A 16,786-nucleotide genomic window follows, 5' to 3' on the forward strand; every position below is an offset into this window, starting at 1 on the left:
CTAGAGAACGCTTTTTTTGAAACCAGCAACTATTGGACTGTTTTTATTAATGAAGGATTATAGTGACAGAGGTGTGTGTTTATAGACATAAGATAGTTTGGAGGGTGGTTTTTTTGTACCACTTTCCCTCTTTGTGACTTAATATTCTGCTATTGATGACTTTAATGTTGTTTATACCTTGAGTTACACTAGAGGACCATGATGCTATGGATTCAATCAAACTTATTCCCTCGATAAAGAGAGAACTGCACCGTGTTTATGAAGGTCTACGTTTACATGAGTGATGGTTCAGTGATGCACATTTTCTTATTGCTTTTGAGAAGTGGAAAGGGATCTGGTTTATAATGAAAGAAATAGAAAAATAGTCAAAAGAAAATAATTTAAAGTGGTTTACACTGCCGTTGAGATCTATGTGGATTAAATCTCAGGACTGAAAGAACGGATTCATTATGCAAAGTAACTGCACTTTGAACTATCTCATAATGTTACACTATCAACCTTTTGCATGTTACAAAACTAAATTGAGGTGATTACCTCGGTTTTAATCGGTTACATTTGGTTTATAGATGCTTTTGGTTGATCTGTAAACTGAATATTACACGTTTTCATGAACGATAACAACAGGAAGTCTTTGTTATTTGTGAGTTAAAGCGACGCTGTTATCTAACATGGAGTTATAAGTACTGCTACTCCAGATTAAAATGCACTGGAACATGAATTCTGCCCCCAGATGTTTAACTACAGTACCTGTTTGAAAGCGGTGTGCCTTGTGAGTGCCTCAGGCATGGTCTTACTAATGACTGGAAGTTATTGATTTTGAGTGTGGCAGCAGAACAGTTTGAGCTCTGTAAGGTCAAATGTTGGTCACGGTTTTACGAAGTAAATATAAATTTTTAATACTGTGGTCAAATAAAAGCCCACTATATATATATATATATATATATATATATATATATATATATCAGTGTATCGTGTCATGGATTTGTTAATATAGTGCACTGCTCAACTGGCCTTCTTGACTTTGTTTATACTTTCTTTGTTCTCTTTATCCATGTAACTCTTTCTATGGGTGTAATATATTACTGTCTCGTGCAGTAATTCGTTCATCTTATGTGTACAAGTGTTTTTTCTGTAAAACGCATATTAATGCTCTGCATTGTGACTATGTGCAATAGGGTAGCTGCTGTGTGTGTTGGCTGGTTTTGATCTCACATGCAATGTTTTACTGACAAAAGCTGGAATATCTGCTTGGCTTGTGTTTCGGTTATCTTTGTACTCTAAACGAATAAATATATCATTTACATTTTTATACATCGAGTATTCAGTAGTTTTATGTCACTAATTTGAGCTTTGTTACACACTTGTGGGACTAAATGTGCCTTTCACATGTTCACACAAATGTTGCACAAATTTGATTTTCAGATGGTTTATGTTTTGCGTTTTTGACTGTTGATCAGTTTGTTGTATTTTTATTTTTTTTTACGGGGTTACTGATGTGGCACTCACTCCCAGAGGTCTTTAATGCTCAATCCATATGCAATTGCATTGTTTTTGTTTATTTTCTTTACATTTTGTAACCCTAAATTGCTAAATATACGCTCGAAAGTTACAATTAATATTACCAAGAGAAAATATAGCATAAAAAATTACTGTATGTAGTATGTAATAGCAGGGACTGTTGTGACCTGTATGATATAACCCTGACATTTATTTTTGTGGTTGTTGATGTTGCATTTCTACTGTCTGTCTCTGTCTTCTACCATTTGTGTTCATAATGTTTTGTATCATGTTGTTATACGTGTGTATATTTGTGTGTATTCTGGACTTTTCACTGGACTCGTGTATCTTCCACTTTCTCAGGCTGCCGCTGTGCTGGCCACACTTCATTTGCTGCCATGTTTGTGGTGATGTGTGTTGCTCCGAATATCGTATGGTAAAGTGTACATACTTGAATAAAGACAACAGAAGTACTCTACTCCTGTAAGATTTTCTGGGTTCTGGTTCTCCCTGTTGGCACGTCGACTTGTATTATAACTTTTTCCTGGTCATTCTAAGTATTTTATGTTCTGTGTTCTATGTGCTTATTTATGGGGTGTGTGATGAAATGTATTGATTTATCTTTACAATCTTACCTGGAACACAATGGGGAGAAGAAAATCATTTCTAGCACATGGCAGACAGCTACAGATAGTGGGAAGAGAAACGACTTGGAAGGAATAGTTCACCCCAAAATGAAAGTTAGTTACTCTCAGGCTGGCTGTCTAAGATGTGGATGAGTTTCTTTATCAGAACCGATTTGGAGAAATTTAGCATTACATCACTTGGTCACCAATGGATCCTCTGCAGTGAATGGGTGCCGTCAGAATGAGAGTCCAAACAGCTGATAAATACATCACAAGTAATCCACAAGACTCCAGTACATCGATTAATGCCTTGAGATGTGAACAGCTAAAATGCAAGTCCTCTGTCCATAATATGGCTTTTCCAGTGAAATATGCACAGATCCAGCACCATTTACAAGCCAAAACTGTTCTAAACAAATGTGTCATTGGATTTTGATATAAAAGGACAACTGGGCATGGACTTTTTCACTGGAGGAAGCATTATTCTGGATTATGGACTGATATTTAAACTAAGGTTTAAAGTTAAAATGCCTTTATGAATGTTTCTTACAAACAATCAGGTTTTTACTTCACAAGACAATTGATGGACTGGAGTTGTGTGGTTTACTTGTGGATTATTGTGATGTTTTTATCAGCTATTTGGACTCTCATTCTGACGGCACCCATTCACTGCAGAGGATCCATTGGTGAGCAAGTGATGTAATGATACATTTCTCAAACTGATCCGATGAACAAACAAGCTCGTCTATATCTTGGATGCTCTGAGGATGAGTACATTTTCAGCAAAATGTATTTATTTTGTGGGTGAACTATTTCTTTAAGAGATGTTGAGCATAATAATAAGGTATAAACACAGGCTTTACGTAATCGATAAATATTGCTCAAGTCAAAAAGTCCAAAACTTGTACTTGCTTTTCAAAACCAAAATGACAATGCTGAGCATTTAGGAAACACATTTATTGCACTTGATGGATGCTTTTATTTGAATAACTTAAATACTTTTAGGCTTCTACTATTCAACATAGTAAAAGTGTATTTTGTCATTTTCAAATGGTCAAAACAACAGTAACGAATACAGCAAACTAGACTACTAATAACATACATTGCATTGATCTTTCTTCAAACAGATACAGAGAAAAACATGATTATAACAGCATTCCCACGTTTCACAACTTAGATCAAACCAGTAATGTTCACTAGACAGCAGTGAGGATATTTAATCACACTCATCTTTGGCTAGATGGACATGTTTTCCCTTATTCAGGCTACATACAACTATCTTCAGTTTTCTCTTTTTACAAAAGAGCCAATGCAAAGACCGCAACGTCTATGTAAAAATATGACAACCCTTATGAAAGTAATGCAAAGATACATAATAAAACTAGATAACCGATCTCCTCTTATTCGTACTGTTGTTGACCCTCTCATTGTTTCATATAGGCAGACCTTTCCTTCAATACTTTTTCTTTTAGATTCAAAGAGATGTAATACTGCTTAAACCCATTGCACTCATCTTTGGCTAGATGGACATGTTTTCCCTTATTCAGGCTACATACAACTATCTTCAGTTTTCTCTTTTTACAAAAGAGCCAATGCAAAGACAGCAACGTCTATGTAAAAATATGACAACCCTTATGAAAGTAATGCAAAGATACATAAAACTAGATAACCGATCTCCTCTTATTCGTACTGTTGTTGACCCTCTCATTGTTTCATATAGGCAGACCTTTCCTTCAATACTTTTTCTTTTAGATTCAAAGAGATGTAATACTGCTTAAACCCATTTTAAACTGAAGTCCTTAATTTCCCCCCAAAACAACAATACTGATGTCTGACTACCACACGGTTAATAGATCACCTAAATGCTGCTTTCTTCTTTTACATCCACTTGCCTGTGTGTCATTTGCATCACAGTGTACAGCTGATCCATTCAGAGCTTGCTGTCAATGAACCAAAGGAACTCAGTCATATCTGCATGCACACCAAGATGAAATGATGGAGAAATGATATTCAGTGACTCACAAAGCCATTCCCATATTGGGTGCTAAAAAATCAAGACAAATCTTTGCAACTCTTACGCATAAACAAATTTAACAATATAAAATGAGTTGAAGTGATGCATTCATCTTTACATAAAAACCCTACCTTTCTCTAGGTCTGTACAAAGAGCCTCGCTTTTATCATGCTTTGACATGCAACATTTGAGCCCACCAAAGGTTTACTTGTTTCAGAAATAATTCAATTCTCGACACAGCTGGGAACGAATGAAATGACTATTGTGAACTAAACTGATAGGACAATTATGGATGTTTCGATATATAATTTGTCTACTGGAGTTGTAAATGCTCATGTGTTTGTCTCCTGACAATACAAACAGAAGGAAGTGCGTCCCCAATTCCCAGATGTTCATGATTGCCTGTCACAAAGTAATTATGAACCAGACCTAAAATGTGTCTGTATTAACAGCAACAGAATCAGTGGGAAGACTAAATATGGTCTCACTGGACAGAATAGCAACAAGATGATGCGAAAAAATGTTTTTAAATAAATATGCAAACATGTTATCTTCTGCTACTTCTACTAAATACTGTTTTGTCGACATCCCAACCATGTACACTACTACACTGCAAATCATACATAATATGCATCTGAGAAGCTGAAGCTAACAGCACAAAACACAGAACAATCTGATAGATAGAGTTGATGGGACACATACAGACAAACAAAAAGCCAGATAAGCTTTTTGGGAGTTAGGTGAATATGTAAGGCACTAAAGTCTCAAATCTCGTCTCCATTTCATCAAGGTGCCTGGAAAAGTCCTGAGGAGTCTTGTTCAACAGATCTATGGGGAAAGTAGCTACCGTAAACCCTCCTCTTCAGTGGCATCACCTTCCTCATTCAAATGTGTGCTTGCAAATTCATGTCTTTAAATCCCTTTTATGAGTGCTAAAGCCCCAAATGACTTATCTTCCTGGTATTGCAACACCAGTATGTGCAGGATTTTCCTCACCTTCCAATCGTTCTTTTGGAAACTCGCGCTCTTTCTCTGGACTCTTCTGGGTTTCGAGATGATGGATGGAAACAGGAAGAGGAGTTTACAGAGGTGACCTCATTTCCCTTCTGTCCTTTTCAGACAGTGATGAATCCCCTGTATGCTCAGCCCCAAGATCAGGTGTAGACCCTTATGCCTCCTAGATTGGTTGATGTTTTCTGGCAGGACTATGGGGAGGGGGTTACATGGCAACAGCAATTTATAGTTTGATGAATGGGCCGAAGTGATGGGGCGCTCTGATCTTGGGTGAGGAGCAGGAGTTGGAGGATAGAGATGGAGAAGTGGAGAACGGAGGAGATGACGAGAGGGCATCTGAACTCAGAGAGAACACTGTGGAGATGGCCACATCCACGATGCCTTGACACAGCTCAGGGTAGAGTTTCCTACAACAGGGAAAACCTTAATATCAATATTAAACTTAAGAAGCAATTGTAAGGGGGAAAAGAAGCTTTAGCAACTGCAACCGTAGTCTAAAAATGAATGAATGTGCCAGTCACATTTTTTTTTTAATCTAAAATGTGCTGCAAATTTTTTTCCCAAAACTCCTTGTGGCGACACATGCAGTATGTGGAATACGTAATGCATCAAGCCACTCGATATGAAAATAAGGGACAAAATCATGATCATTTTCACGAGACTGTGTACTCACTGTGCACAGGCAGGTGCCCCGTTGATCTCAATTAGCCAGACTTTAAAGCTTTCGTCCAGCATGAAGTCGAAGCCGAAGAGCTGGAAGCTCTGGTAGGACAGGTGCTTCGTGCTGATGGCTGGCTCGATGCATGCGAGACAGCTCCTGTTGAGACAAGACGCAGGATTTCAGACGAACACCACAGGTAGTTAGACATCCTCAAATGAAGCATTTTTGTAATGGATCAGTGAGCTCAGTCTTGAAGAACAATGTTATAATTGACCTCTGATCTAAATGTTATGTTCATCTGGTTACTGAAGGTCACATTGCCAGTATATAGTGGGGTGCAAATATCTGAGTGAAAATCTGTTTTATTTATTTATTTTGCATTAGTTTTAGTTTTTGCAATAGTAGAGTGTGGTGCTAGAAATGCCAAGGTAATAGGTTCGATTTCCAAGGAAAGCAATAACTGATTAAAAAAAAAATTATTATAATAATTGTGTACCTTGAATGCAATGCAATCTCTTTGAATAAAAGCCTCAGTCAAATGCATAAATGTAAACATTTAAAACACAGAAGTGACTAAATGAGTAGGAAATATTCAAGATTCTGCACTAATTCTTCTTGTGAATTTCATGTCAGCTTGTTTCTTATTTCTCAAAAATTTTCACTGACATTTGTAAGCTGTAATGTAATTTGCAACAGCGTTGCTGACTACAACTATTAAAGATCACTTTTGTTCACTGAAATACAGCTGAAACAAAATTAACATCAACTAACTCAAATAAAATAAGTCAAAGTACTAAAACTGAAAACAAATAATAAAAGCACATAGATTTACACAAATTTGAATTTAAATAAATATAATAATAATAAAGGTCGATTCAAAATATTAAGAAATAGTATACAATGTAATACAATAATGCCTGATTTGTAAAACTTTTACATTTGAATAATTCAAGACCCCACTGTACATCTCTAACACAAAAAAATCTTTTTTTTCTACCTATATAACTCAATTTGCAGGCACACATGCAATCAGATTTGAAAACAAGGTGAAGGCGCACCTGATGATATGCTTGATCTGAGGTAAAATAGATGTTTCCATGGCAACGCTGTGTGTGGTCAACAGGTACAGTCTGAACTCATCAAAGAACATCTCGTTGCCCTCCTCAAAGCGGCCGTAGTTCTGCGAATGCTCCTTCTGGATGCAGTGATTGGTCAGGTGACTGGTCATGTCCTGCAGATCCGCGCTGTTGTAGGGCTCAGACGACGTCCTCAACACTCCCTCACGGTACAAGTAGATATTATACTGATGGTCTACAAGCACCCAACTCCTACAGACAAGACTTTATAAGTGCTTTGACTTCATTAGGATGGGGCATTGCAATTCTATGCTTTTCTGTAATCACATCAAAAACATTCTGCACAAAGGATTATAGGTCTCATCGTACCTTATATCAAATTTACGATGGCCCGGCTCCAACAGCAGTGGTCTTTCCAGATACTTCTGAATGACATGCACTTGGCCTTGATTATCGATGAACTCAAGCAACTGGTTCGCATCATGAGATATCAATATACCGGCACCTGAACAAAGGGAGCAATAATCTCGTACTATGAAATCGTGTAGCAAGATTACACTTCTTTAAACTTGGCATTTTAGACCGAAGGAGATTTGTACCTTTGGCACCTGCTGATGACTTGGCGATCCACACCGTTCCCTCTCCGCTTTCCTTTCTGGAGTTATATGAAGCTAAGAAGACCTCCCGCTCATCTGTCTTTGGGTTGCTCTTCATGTGGCTGATGCCATTGGTGGCCGGGGCCACTGGGGTGTTGAGGTTGGTCGGGTATATGATGTAAGACTCAGGGAACCAGTTACAAGAGTCCTTTAACTCTGGACTGGTCTTGATAATCCTAAACATCAAACATGCTTATTTAAATATAATTCACAACTTATGAACGGCAGAGTTTCTAACTCTATGACATGGTATAAAGGAAATAAGTGTGATTTGAAGACAACACTCCATTATGCAAACATTATCACTCGTAAGATCATTTCAAAGATCTCATTAAAGTCAACTGAGGTTATACAGTAAATCTGAACAGGAATTTCCTTCATCTAATATATCTTTAAATAAACAGCGTACTTGACCAGTGAAGCTTTGCGGCACAGTTTATCGGCTCCTCTGTAATAATTCACCAGCTGCATCAGTCCTGGTTCATGACCTGTAGAGGACATTGTATTTGACATTGAAATATCGAAATATTGAGCAGTGAAGGCAGTGTCCTGCAGCTAAAAATACAATTTTGTAACTCAACAACAATTATAATAAAACAATAAAATAACAATAATAAATGTGTCTTGAGCAGCATATCAGCATATTAGAATGGTTTCTGAAGGATCATGTGACACTGAAGACTGGAGTAATGATGCTGATAATTCAGCTTTGCATCACAGGAGTAAATTATTTTTTTAAATACTGTATATTAAAACAGATAAGTTATTTTAAATTGCAATAACTTTTCGCAATATTACTGATTTACTGTATTTTTGATCAAATAAATGCATCCTTGAAAATCCTTAATCTTTTCATAATTTTGTGTGTGTGTGTGTGTGTGTGTATATATATATGTGTGTGTGTGTGTAGTTTAAGTACACATTATTTTAAGTTGATGTAAACATAATTGCATGTTACTACACAGTTACAGCTCCAAAGCAATGCAGTTACACTTTATTTAAAGGTGTCCTTGTTACAGTGTGATTATACATTTAAGTACTGAGTATTATTAATTAACTACAAGTACTTATATGGTAAGGGTTTGCTTTAGGGTTACTTGTATGTAATTATACATAACTTATTGTTATTATAAAAGTAAGTACATGTAACATGTGTAACAAGGACACCTTAACGTTTTACCGAATGCATTATAGAGTTGAATCTTTGTGATCAGCATTGATGTGTCCAGTGTTCAATTATTAATAGTGGTTCCATCATTCGTTATCATTAATTTAACAGCTTGTACTGTCCAAAGTCTCCAATAAAGCACGATGTGCTGAAAATATGCAGAGGTTAGGAGTATTATAACAACTTGCTGAGACTCATAACTTTCAATGCAAACATGGATACAGCATGGGGTTATAAAACATATCATATTAGGAGATGGCAATGCATGTTTAATATGCAGCTCTTGTTGAAATCGTTTACCCAGACGTCCGAAAGGCAGCCGATTTCTCTCTCCCAACATTAAATTAAACCGAGGATTGTCCTTCTTCAGTCGTTTCCATTTTCCAGTAGAGATGAGGATCTTGGCGACCTCGGCATACACAGTGCTGTTATCGTCTCTCAAAACAAGCGTGTACATCGGTGAACTCATATTCCTCAGTCTTCTGCTGAACGCCCAGAGGAGCGATGATGATCGCACACGAGCTAGCCGACTAGCGTTATCTGTCTCCCAACAAAGTAGACCGACACCGGACATACATGGCTTTCTTGTTGCTTCTTCGTTGTTTTGCACGGAGATCTTCACATTAAATCAGTAAGTCGCGCTGTGATCCAGACAGAAACGCAGGGCAGGGCATCTGTAAGTCACCCGCAGTGAATATTAGGGTGTGACTCTTGAAGGATTTGCCTTCTGGATTCTCGCACGTGAACCTGTAGGACTCGCAGTGAGAGTGGTTGTCCAGGCGGTGGCGCGCGTGATCTTAGTGTGCAGCGACCGGAAGCTGCGTGGATCGGCGCAGGTCATGCAGGAGGCGCGAGGTTCGGCCAAAGTTATGGTTGTTTTGTTTCACATCGCTGTATAGACTTTCAGCTTTTTCTTTACAGCATTTTCACACAAGAAATACGTTTAACCCAGAGGTAGGTTTCTACTTTCCTCACCCAAAGCGAACACGGGAGTGTGTTTGAAGCTGCATTTGTGATTTGTGTTCCTGCTGTCAGCTCACGTTAAGAGATGGAAGCACGTTGTCCTGTCTTTCTGAATATCCTGCACATATTTCCTACTGGGACAATGTGCTAAAACCCGCTGAGACACTATTCGTAAGATCGTAATTTAGTACATTAATATAGTTCGTGTGAAAGTGGGTTTTCGTGTATTATTACTTCACTGTCACTTAACGTTTGTGTGGGCATGCTTAAAAGTATTGTTAGTAAAGTAAAATTCAAGCGTTTATACACGCATGTCTATTCTTTATCATGAACATATTTTACAATTTAAAATAATAAGCCATCAAAACAACTAAAAAGCGCCAAGTCACAGGAACTGTGTACAGACATGTTTTTAAACGCTGTTGAATAAGCTCACATGTATGGTCTACTCTTGGCTGTTTTTCCTCATTATCAAGCCCAACCCATCCATTTTTTTTTAACGTTTATTTATTTATTTATTTATTAAAGAATAACAACAGTTTTGCAAAGACTCTTTTTATTTTGTATATGGATATACAGACATTTTATATTGGTCTACAAACCTAATTTCAAAGTTTTGATAAGGCTTATGATTGAAAGATCTTTAAGATTATGAGAAAAAAATGTAGACAAGCATGTTGAAATATTGACTGGTATTGCACTTTATACTATCTCTCTCTCTCTCTCTATATATACGTACATGCATACATACATATATATCCAGTGTAACTTACTGGTTACTGTCATTAGATGTAATTTATACAGTATATACATATAAATGACTGTCTCACTTATCAAGACAGTAGGCCTGGGCAATACAGAATGAAGAAAATACAGGCTATATATCAGTTATTTTCTGCCTTTTGATGACATTTAATATATTCCAATCGTGACATTGTAGCGAAGTCAAAATGTTTCAAAAATGGTTTAATGCAAAAGGTATAATACCATTAAAATGATCAAGACATTTTATCCACACTGTTCATCACATAAATGAACACAGGGAAGAGTGATATTTTCGTTAATATTCATTATATATATATATATATATCACATGGTTTTTAATACATAAGAAGTTTTTTTTTTTTTTGAGTCATAATGAAAATGAATCAGTTTTGAGTTGATTCACTAAAACAGTTCTCAAAAGTCACACAGGAAACCTAATGGCCACCTAAGTGTGTAAGTTATTATGATATTCACAGTTGCTTAATTTTTTATATCATATTTTATACAATTATGAAAATAACAAGAATATTTGCTGTCGCTCAGCCCTAGAAGAATTTCCATGCTATTGTTGTGTGGTACTTCTCTTTTTTTAAAACATTATTAATTGATCCTGTGCCCACTTCTTATGCAGACTGGAGCAGGCCAGCCATGAGTAGAGCACACCTGGACGAGTGGCAGAGGAGGTCCTTTGACATTTCGTCTGGCTCCTGTACACCTGAACAGACGGCCGATGCTTACCGGGCACACGTCCTGTCCATTCAGTATGCATGGGCGAGTGCTGAGCTCTCTCCGGCCGGAGCTGCCAGCCTGCTCAGGACCTACTCGGAGCGGTACGCCGCAGTCCTGGACTCAGACGACCCACGCACAGGGCTAAACAACTATGCAGAGAGTGCCCTGCACCTGGCCCGCAATCAAAAGAACCATAGCGACAAATGGGAGTCGTCCCTAACGTTTGAAAATGTGTTCAACCTGCCGTGCGTGCAACGGATGATGCAGGCCAGGTCAAAAGAAGGCTCTCTCCTGGTAGATCCGGCAGATGTTAACATCACTGTTGGTGGTGAAGTCAGCAGGGGAGATGAGAAAGGCAGTGCTGTCTCTGGTCCTCCTCCTGGATTAAAACGAGAGCCTCTGGCTCATGGGCCCGCTGCGTCTCCACCTAGAGCTGAGTTGGGAAGGGGGGTCAGTAACCCACTTAGCGGTGCTGTAGAGTGGGCCAGAGGACTTGAAGTAGCCCCTCCTCGTATGTCTCTGGCACAAAATGCTCCAAAAGCTCCAACAGGATCTACGCCTATGTTTGGCCATAACATTTTCAGTTCCACAGGCAATGCTAGTGTGTCTCAGTCTAGTGTGGGTTGCACAAGTGGATCCAATGTGCATAATCAGCCCGTGTTCTTTTCCTCCACAAACCCCTCCAAGAGGAAGAACTTCTACAGCTCAGGAACTGAAAGCAACAGAAGCTCATTCCCGTCACAAGGCGAGCAGGAACTGCGAGGGAGGGGACGGAGAGGAGAGGAAGGTGTCAGCACTAATTTTAGATCAGCACGAGAGCAGTTCATCGTTGACCAGCAAAAAAAGCATTCCCATCAGGGTCAGCGAGGCTCCGCGGCCAACGTTGCTGCAATCACCAAGAAATGCCTTGGGGCGAATCGGTCTCGTGGGGCGGCCTCCAAATTCGTCCCTCCCATGCCAAGGCAAGAGGAAGAGGGCAACTCAAAGGAAAATGCACCACAAGACATGCAACCTGTTGATGAGCGACTAAAGAACTTTGAGCCCAAAATCATTGAACTTATCATGAGTGAGATCATGGACCATGGCCCCCCGGTAGCTTGGGATGATATTGCCGGCCTGGAGTTTGCCAAAGCCACAATCAAAGAGATCGTAGTGTGGCCCATGTTAAGACCTGATATATTTACTGGCCTTAGAGGTCCACCTAAAGGCATTCTTCTCTTTGGTCCTCCAGGCACTGGTAAAACCCTTATAGGGAAGTGCATAGCATGTCAGTCGGGAGCCACTTTTTTCAGCATCAGCGCTTCGTCACTCACTTCAAAGTGGGTTGGGGAAGGCGAGAAGATGGTACGGGCACTCTTTGCCATCGCTCAGTGCCACCAACCTGCCGTCATCTTTATTGATGAGATCGATTCCCTTCTTTCTCAACGCACAGATGGAGAGCACGACTCTTCCCGTCGGATCAAAACCGAATTTCTTGTCCAGCTGGATGGAGCCGCCACCTCAGCAGAAGATCGCATCCTGGTTGTTGGTGCCACCAACCGGCCACAAGAGATTGATGAAGCAGCTCGCCGTCGCCTGGCCAAGCGACTCTACATACCTCTCCCAGAGGCTGAGGCTCGCCGGCAGATAGTGACTAACCTCATGTCCCATGAGAAAAGCCAGCTGGGAGCAGATGAGATGGAGAAAGTGATGCAGGGCACAGAGGGCTTTTCAGGGGCAGATATGACACAGCTGTGTTGCGAAGCAGCCCTAGGCCCCATCCGAAGCATTCATCTAAGTGACATTGCTACCATCTCAGCAGAACAGGTTCGGCCGATACTCTACAGTGACTTCCAGGAGGCTCTCAAAACAGTGCGCCCCAGTGTCTCTTCTAAAGATCTGGAGTTATATGAAGAGTGGAACAAAACATTTGGCTGTGGTCGCTGAGTGCATGTGTTCTGATTATATCAATTGAGTTTTACGTTAGCGTGACTATAATGTTGGGTTCATTTCTTGAAATAAATTGTCAATTTGAGTCTTTTTTCATCTTTTTCATGAACATTTTTCTCAGAGAGCTGTGAAACAAAGAAAAACAATCTCTGTTTTTTGTGATTGCAAAAAAACTGACATTTCTGCAGTTTCATATTAAGGTATTCATGCAGCCACAATTGATTGACTCAAAACAGCACTCAAGATTTTGTAAAACTGAGCTTGTTACTCTAGGCCTTCCCTCAAAATTAGCATACCACAGTTGTGTCTTCCTGAAAACAGTTGCATCACAGAGTGGAGCTGCAACTCTTTTCCTTGTAATATAGAGGAAATGTGCCAAGTTTGCACTAAAAAGGAACATGGGGTCTTGAGTTTGTTGTTTCCTTCTGAATGCACTTATCCAAAAGGGAACTGTCAGCTAGTACAATGTTCTGCCCGCCCTACCTTCTGTGTGTGCAGAATAAATTCAACGGTTCTCCATGTTTACCTGCTCTCGCTCCTGTATAGACAGAGCGTTGACACCTTAGGGCCAACTCTCCCATTGTGTTGTGCCTTGGTGAATGGATTTGGAGGGGAAGTTGGGCAACACTGCAGGCATTCTGGTCTCATGATAAGTGTTACCCACAGATCAACTCTTGCAGTGCTCTTCCTGTTGCTAAGCCAGTGTGGTCTCGGACCACATCTGGTAAACCAGAGGAATGGCTTTGTGCCTTGGAAGGGGTTTTAAAGATGGACTCTTCATCCTCCTCCTAGAGGACAGTATGGTTGGTTTAGTTTTTTTCAGTTACACATTGTGCCTATGGAGATGGCCATCCGATCAATATTCAGTCTTTTTTTTCTATCAGAACAGGAGAATCTATTTTTGTGTTGTTTTCTTAGACTGTTGTTTTCTGGTGAACTCAAAGTTGGTGGGAAACCATCAGAGTTGCTATTTTCATAAATTCTTAGAGAGACCCATTGATGATGACACCAGCCATAAACCTCACAAAAACAATTATGCATTATAGAAGCAGATAACAACTGTGGCTTGATGCGTTTACTGTTGATGGATGGAGAGGAGCATTGTGGAGCTCTAAATGAGTGGCCGCAGATGGCATGAGGAATAAAAGTTGCTGGTCCAGTGGTGAGGAAACTCACCAAGGCCAAATAACAAAGTAATGAATGAATGAATTTGAACATGAATGGTGTTGGTCAGGTTACAAAATATGATGCAGTTTTGAATTCATTTGTTTGGATTTTTAGTTGTATTTTCAGTAGGCTTTGAATTCTGTCACTTTATTTGGATGAGGCTGGCTTCCCTGAAATGTCTTTCTGTTTGTTGTTTGTATGCCTATGCATTAGCATAACATCTTCATCGTCAAAGTACAACTGATTTGTGTTAGAGTGAAACGCAAGGTCTGTGTTACGTGAAACCTGATGACTGCAGTCTGGGAAAATTGAAATGGAGATGGCTGATTGATTTGGTTGCTTCTTGCAACTGCAAAACCATTCTTAGGGGAAGCCAGGCTGAACTGTTAATACACCTCAGAAGGCGAGTGGGATTTAACAGTCTAATTCAATTCTAAACTCTGACTCTTGGGTTGTCTTCATCTGCATCCGATTATAGATTGTCCTCACATGAAATGAATCAGTCATGCAATTTTCATGAAACAATCTTAGAAAACTGGAAGCCCATGAAAAAAGGGTGTCATTTTATTTTTCATCTTTTTGTCAAGCGGCTTAATGAATATTTTAGGGTTGCGCGGTTGGCCAGAGTGTTGAAACTTTGTAAAATTAGCCAGCAGTGCAAGTAGTAAGTCCTTCCCTGAGGAGCAGTGGAAGGCTGTCAGAACAGCAGGGGTAGCCTGCAGCTGCACTATAGGAGGACAGGCACACCGAATTCCTCCAAAACCTTTCTCGACACTATATCTACAGCTAATATTAACCTTTGCATTATTTATTTTCTAGTTTGTCTTAAGCTCACTGTTATTTTTAAACAGTTTTTAGATTTTCCTTGAAAATATCCTTTGGTGCTGACATAACATTGTTTTTATTAAATGGCTAATGCCAATGTTCACTATAATGCTGATATCTAATAGTCTTTAATATTAAGTGTACATATAAGGTGCAATAAACGTACTTATTTACTCATAATTCACAAAAAATATGTTGTGTTTGAGACGCAAGGGGCATTGATTTTTCTGCCTGACCAGTTTATTTTTGTTTCTTATTACTTGGTTTTGATATCTTTAAAGTTTCTCTGAATGGGTGTGGTCTATTTGTGCTGTATTATCATAAGTCGAAGCGGAAAAGAGAAGTGAGATTCGGGATAGAGGCTGATGGGGATGGGGTGGTGTGAGGTGGTGTTGGCCAGATTATCCCTCTCATGCAAATGCACTCTCTCCACGGTTAGGTCCCACTGAAGCGTGGGGGCTCTGCTTTGGCCACAGCTGCTTCCCGTTTCTACCCAATCACACAACAGCCATCTGGACATATTGCTGTCATTGCAAAGAGCTGGTGAGCTCTTGGGTCGGGCTCACTCTTGCTCTCTTGACAGATCTGTTCTTCTTTAGTTTATTCCACCTCCCTTTGGTCATTGCATACTTTTACAAATGTCCATTATTGCCTGACTGCAAATAATTTTGAAACATTTTAATTCACAAGAAACATGTCAATTGTTGTCACCTTAGAAACCTTAGAAACGATGAGTATTTTGCTACTTCACAGTGCTGTAAATGTTGTTTCAACCCTACAAATGAAATCAGCCTGAAGACTTTTTAGCATAATTTTAGTTATAGAATGCAATTATTCAGTTGTTAGTTGTAACCGATGTATTGGGTTTTATTCTTAAATTCTTATGTAAATTTAGCAGTCTTTTATGCAAAATTGCCTAAAAGGTGACAAATACCTTTAGCTAATGTTCATTTAGCTCAGTTGTTTAGCTAAAAAGTGATTATCTACAAGTGTGATGCTTGGACTTGCATTCTGTATTATATAAAGATTAATAATTAGTTCTGTACTAATTATTTTTGCATACGTTCTTTATCTATGAATATAAACTTCATTCCATAATTTTGTGAGATACTCAATCTCCATTAGCAAATTTATTTAAATGTTAAAATTACCTTTACAAAACTTGACACATTATCAAAGGTTGAACAAATGTAAAATATTTTATTTTTTGCAAGCATATATATTCTAGGATGTTAATGTAAATATGTATGAGTAAAATGCTTTATTTAAACTGTATTTGTAAATACAATATAAAACAAGCAAGGAAAAAAGATGTGAAATTTAATTTAAAAAATGTGTACTGCCATATATTTTCAATATACAGGGGAACATTTCAAAAGGGAGTCATGTTACATAAAATGGACAAATCGTGACATTATTTCATTGTAATAAATTATAAAATGATAGCTTCAGGCTGCTTAATATAAAAAAATATATATTTAAAATGACGAGTAAACTGTTGGAACACAGGAAAGAGAGATACATGAGTTTACAACACATATTGCAAATAATATTTTATAACTTTAATTTTAGCATTTAATTATTATTTTTCATCTTAGTAACTGGGCAGCAAAAAAGTCACATTTATATGGGATTATTTAAAAATGTACTTTCAAACACCTAATTTCTATTTTCAGTTACAGTTTTTTCTTTTTTA

The 16,786-nt window shown here is 38.6% G+C and overlaps 2 protein-coding genes across 3 annotated transcripts; one reads left to right on the top strand and one right to left on the bottom strand.

Annotated features, from left to right (window-relative positions):
* Window positions 1-5,335: 5,335 nt before the first annotated feature.
* On the bottom strand, window positions 5,336-9,446 carry ttl (tubulin tyrosine ligase). Its single transcript, XM_016268365.1, has 7 exons — window positions 9,013-9,446; window positions 7,954-8,032; window positions 7,488-7,720; window positions 7,258-7,393; window positions 6,871-7,140; window positions 5,825-5,968; window positions 5,336-5,558 (listed from the first exon to the last, which is right to left on the bottom strand). The coding sequence occupies exons 1-7, from the start codon at window positions 9,284-9,286 to the stop codon at window positions 5,375-5,377; spliced, it is 1,320 nt and encodes a 439-aa protein (XP_016123851.1). The 5' UTR covers window positions 9,287-9,446; the 3' UTR covers window positions 5,336-5,374.
* A 42-nt stretch (window positions 9,447-9,488) lies between these two features.
* fignl1 (fidgetin-like 1) lies at window positions 9,489-13,384 on the top strand. Of its 2 annotated transcripts, none has more exons than XM_016268364.1 (2): window positions 9,489-9,666; window positions 11,072-13,382. In XM_016268364.1, exon 2 carries the CDS (start codon window positions 11,089-11,091, stop codon window positions 13,093-13,095), a length of 2,007 nt encoding a protein of 668 aa, XP_016123850.1. In that variant the 5' UTR covers window positions 9,489-9,666; window positions 11,072-11,088; the 3' UTR covers window positions 13,096-13,382. The 2 variants fall into 2 exon arrangements, with proteins under 2 accessions (XP_016123850.1, XP_016123849.1); XM_016268363.1 differs by having other exon boundaries at window positions 9,490-9,567; window positions 11,072-13,384.
* Window positions 13,385-16,786: the final 3,402 nt, after the last annotated feature.

This window comes from Sinocyclocheilus grahami, unplaced genomic scaffold (assembly GCF_001515645.1).
Source record: "Sinocyclocheilus grahami isolate Dianchi unplaced genomic scaffold, SAMN03320097.WGS_v1.1 scaffold45.1, whole genome shotgun sequence".
Taxonomy (NCBI): domain Eukaryota; kingdom Metazoa; phylum Chordata; class Actinopteri; order Cypriniformes; family Cyprinidae; genus Sinocyclocheilus; species Sinocyclocheilus grahami.

Excerpts from the sequence above, each read along its gene's own strand:
- ttl (XM_016268365.1), bottom strand. The coding sequence starts at position 9,286 with ATGTCCGGTGTCGGTCTACTTTGTTGGGAGACAGATAACGCTAGTCGG. Across the intron at positions 8,033-9,012 it reads GCTGCCTTTCGGACGTCTGG|GTCATGAACCAGGACTGATG; the intron begins GTAAACGATTTC and ends TGTCCTCTACAG. Across the intron at positions 7,721-7,953 it reads CGCAAAGCTTCACTGGTCAA|GATTATCAAGACCAGTCCAG; the intron begins GTACGCTGTTTA and ends TTTGATGTTTAG.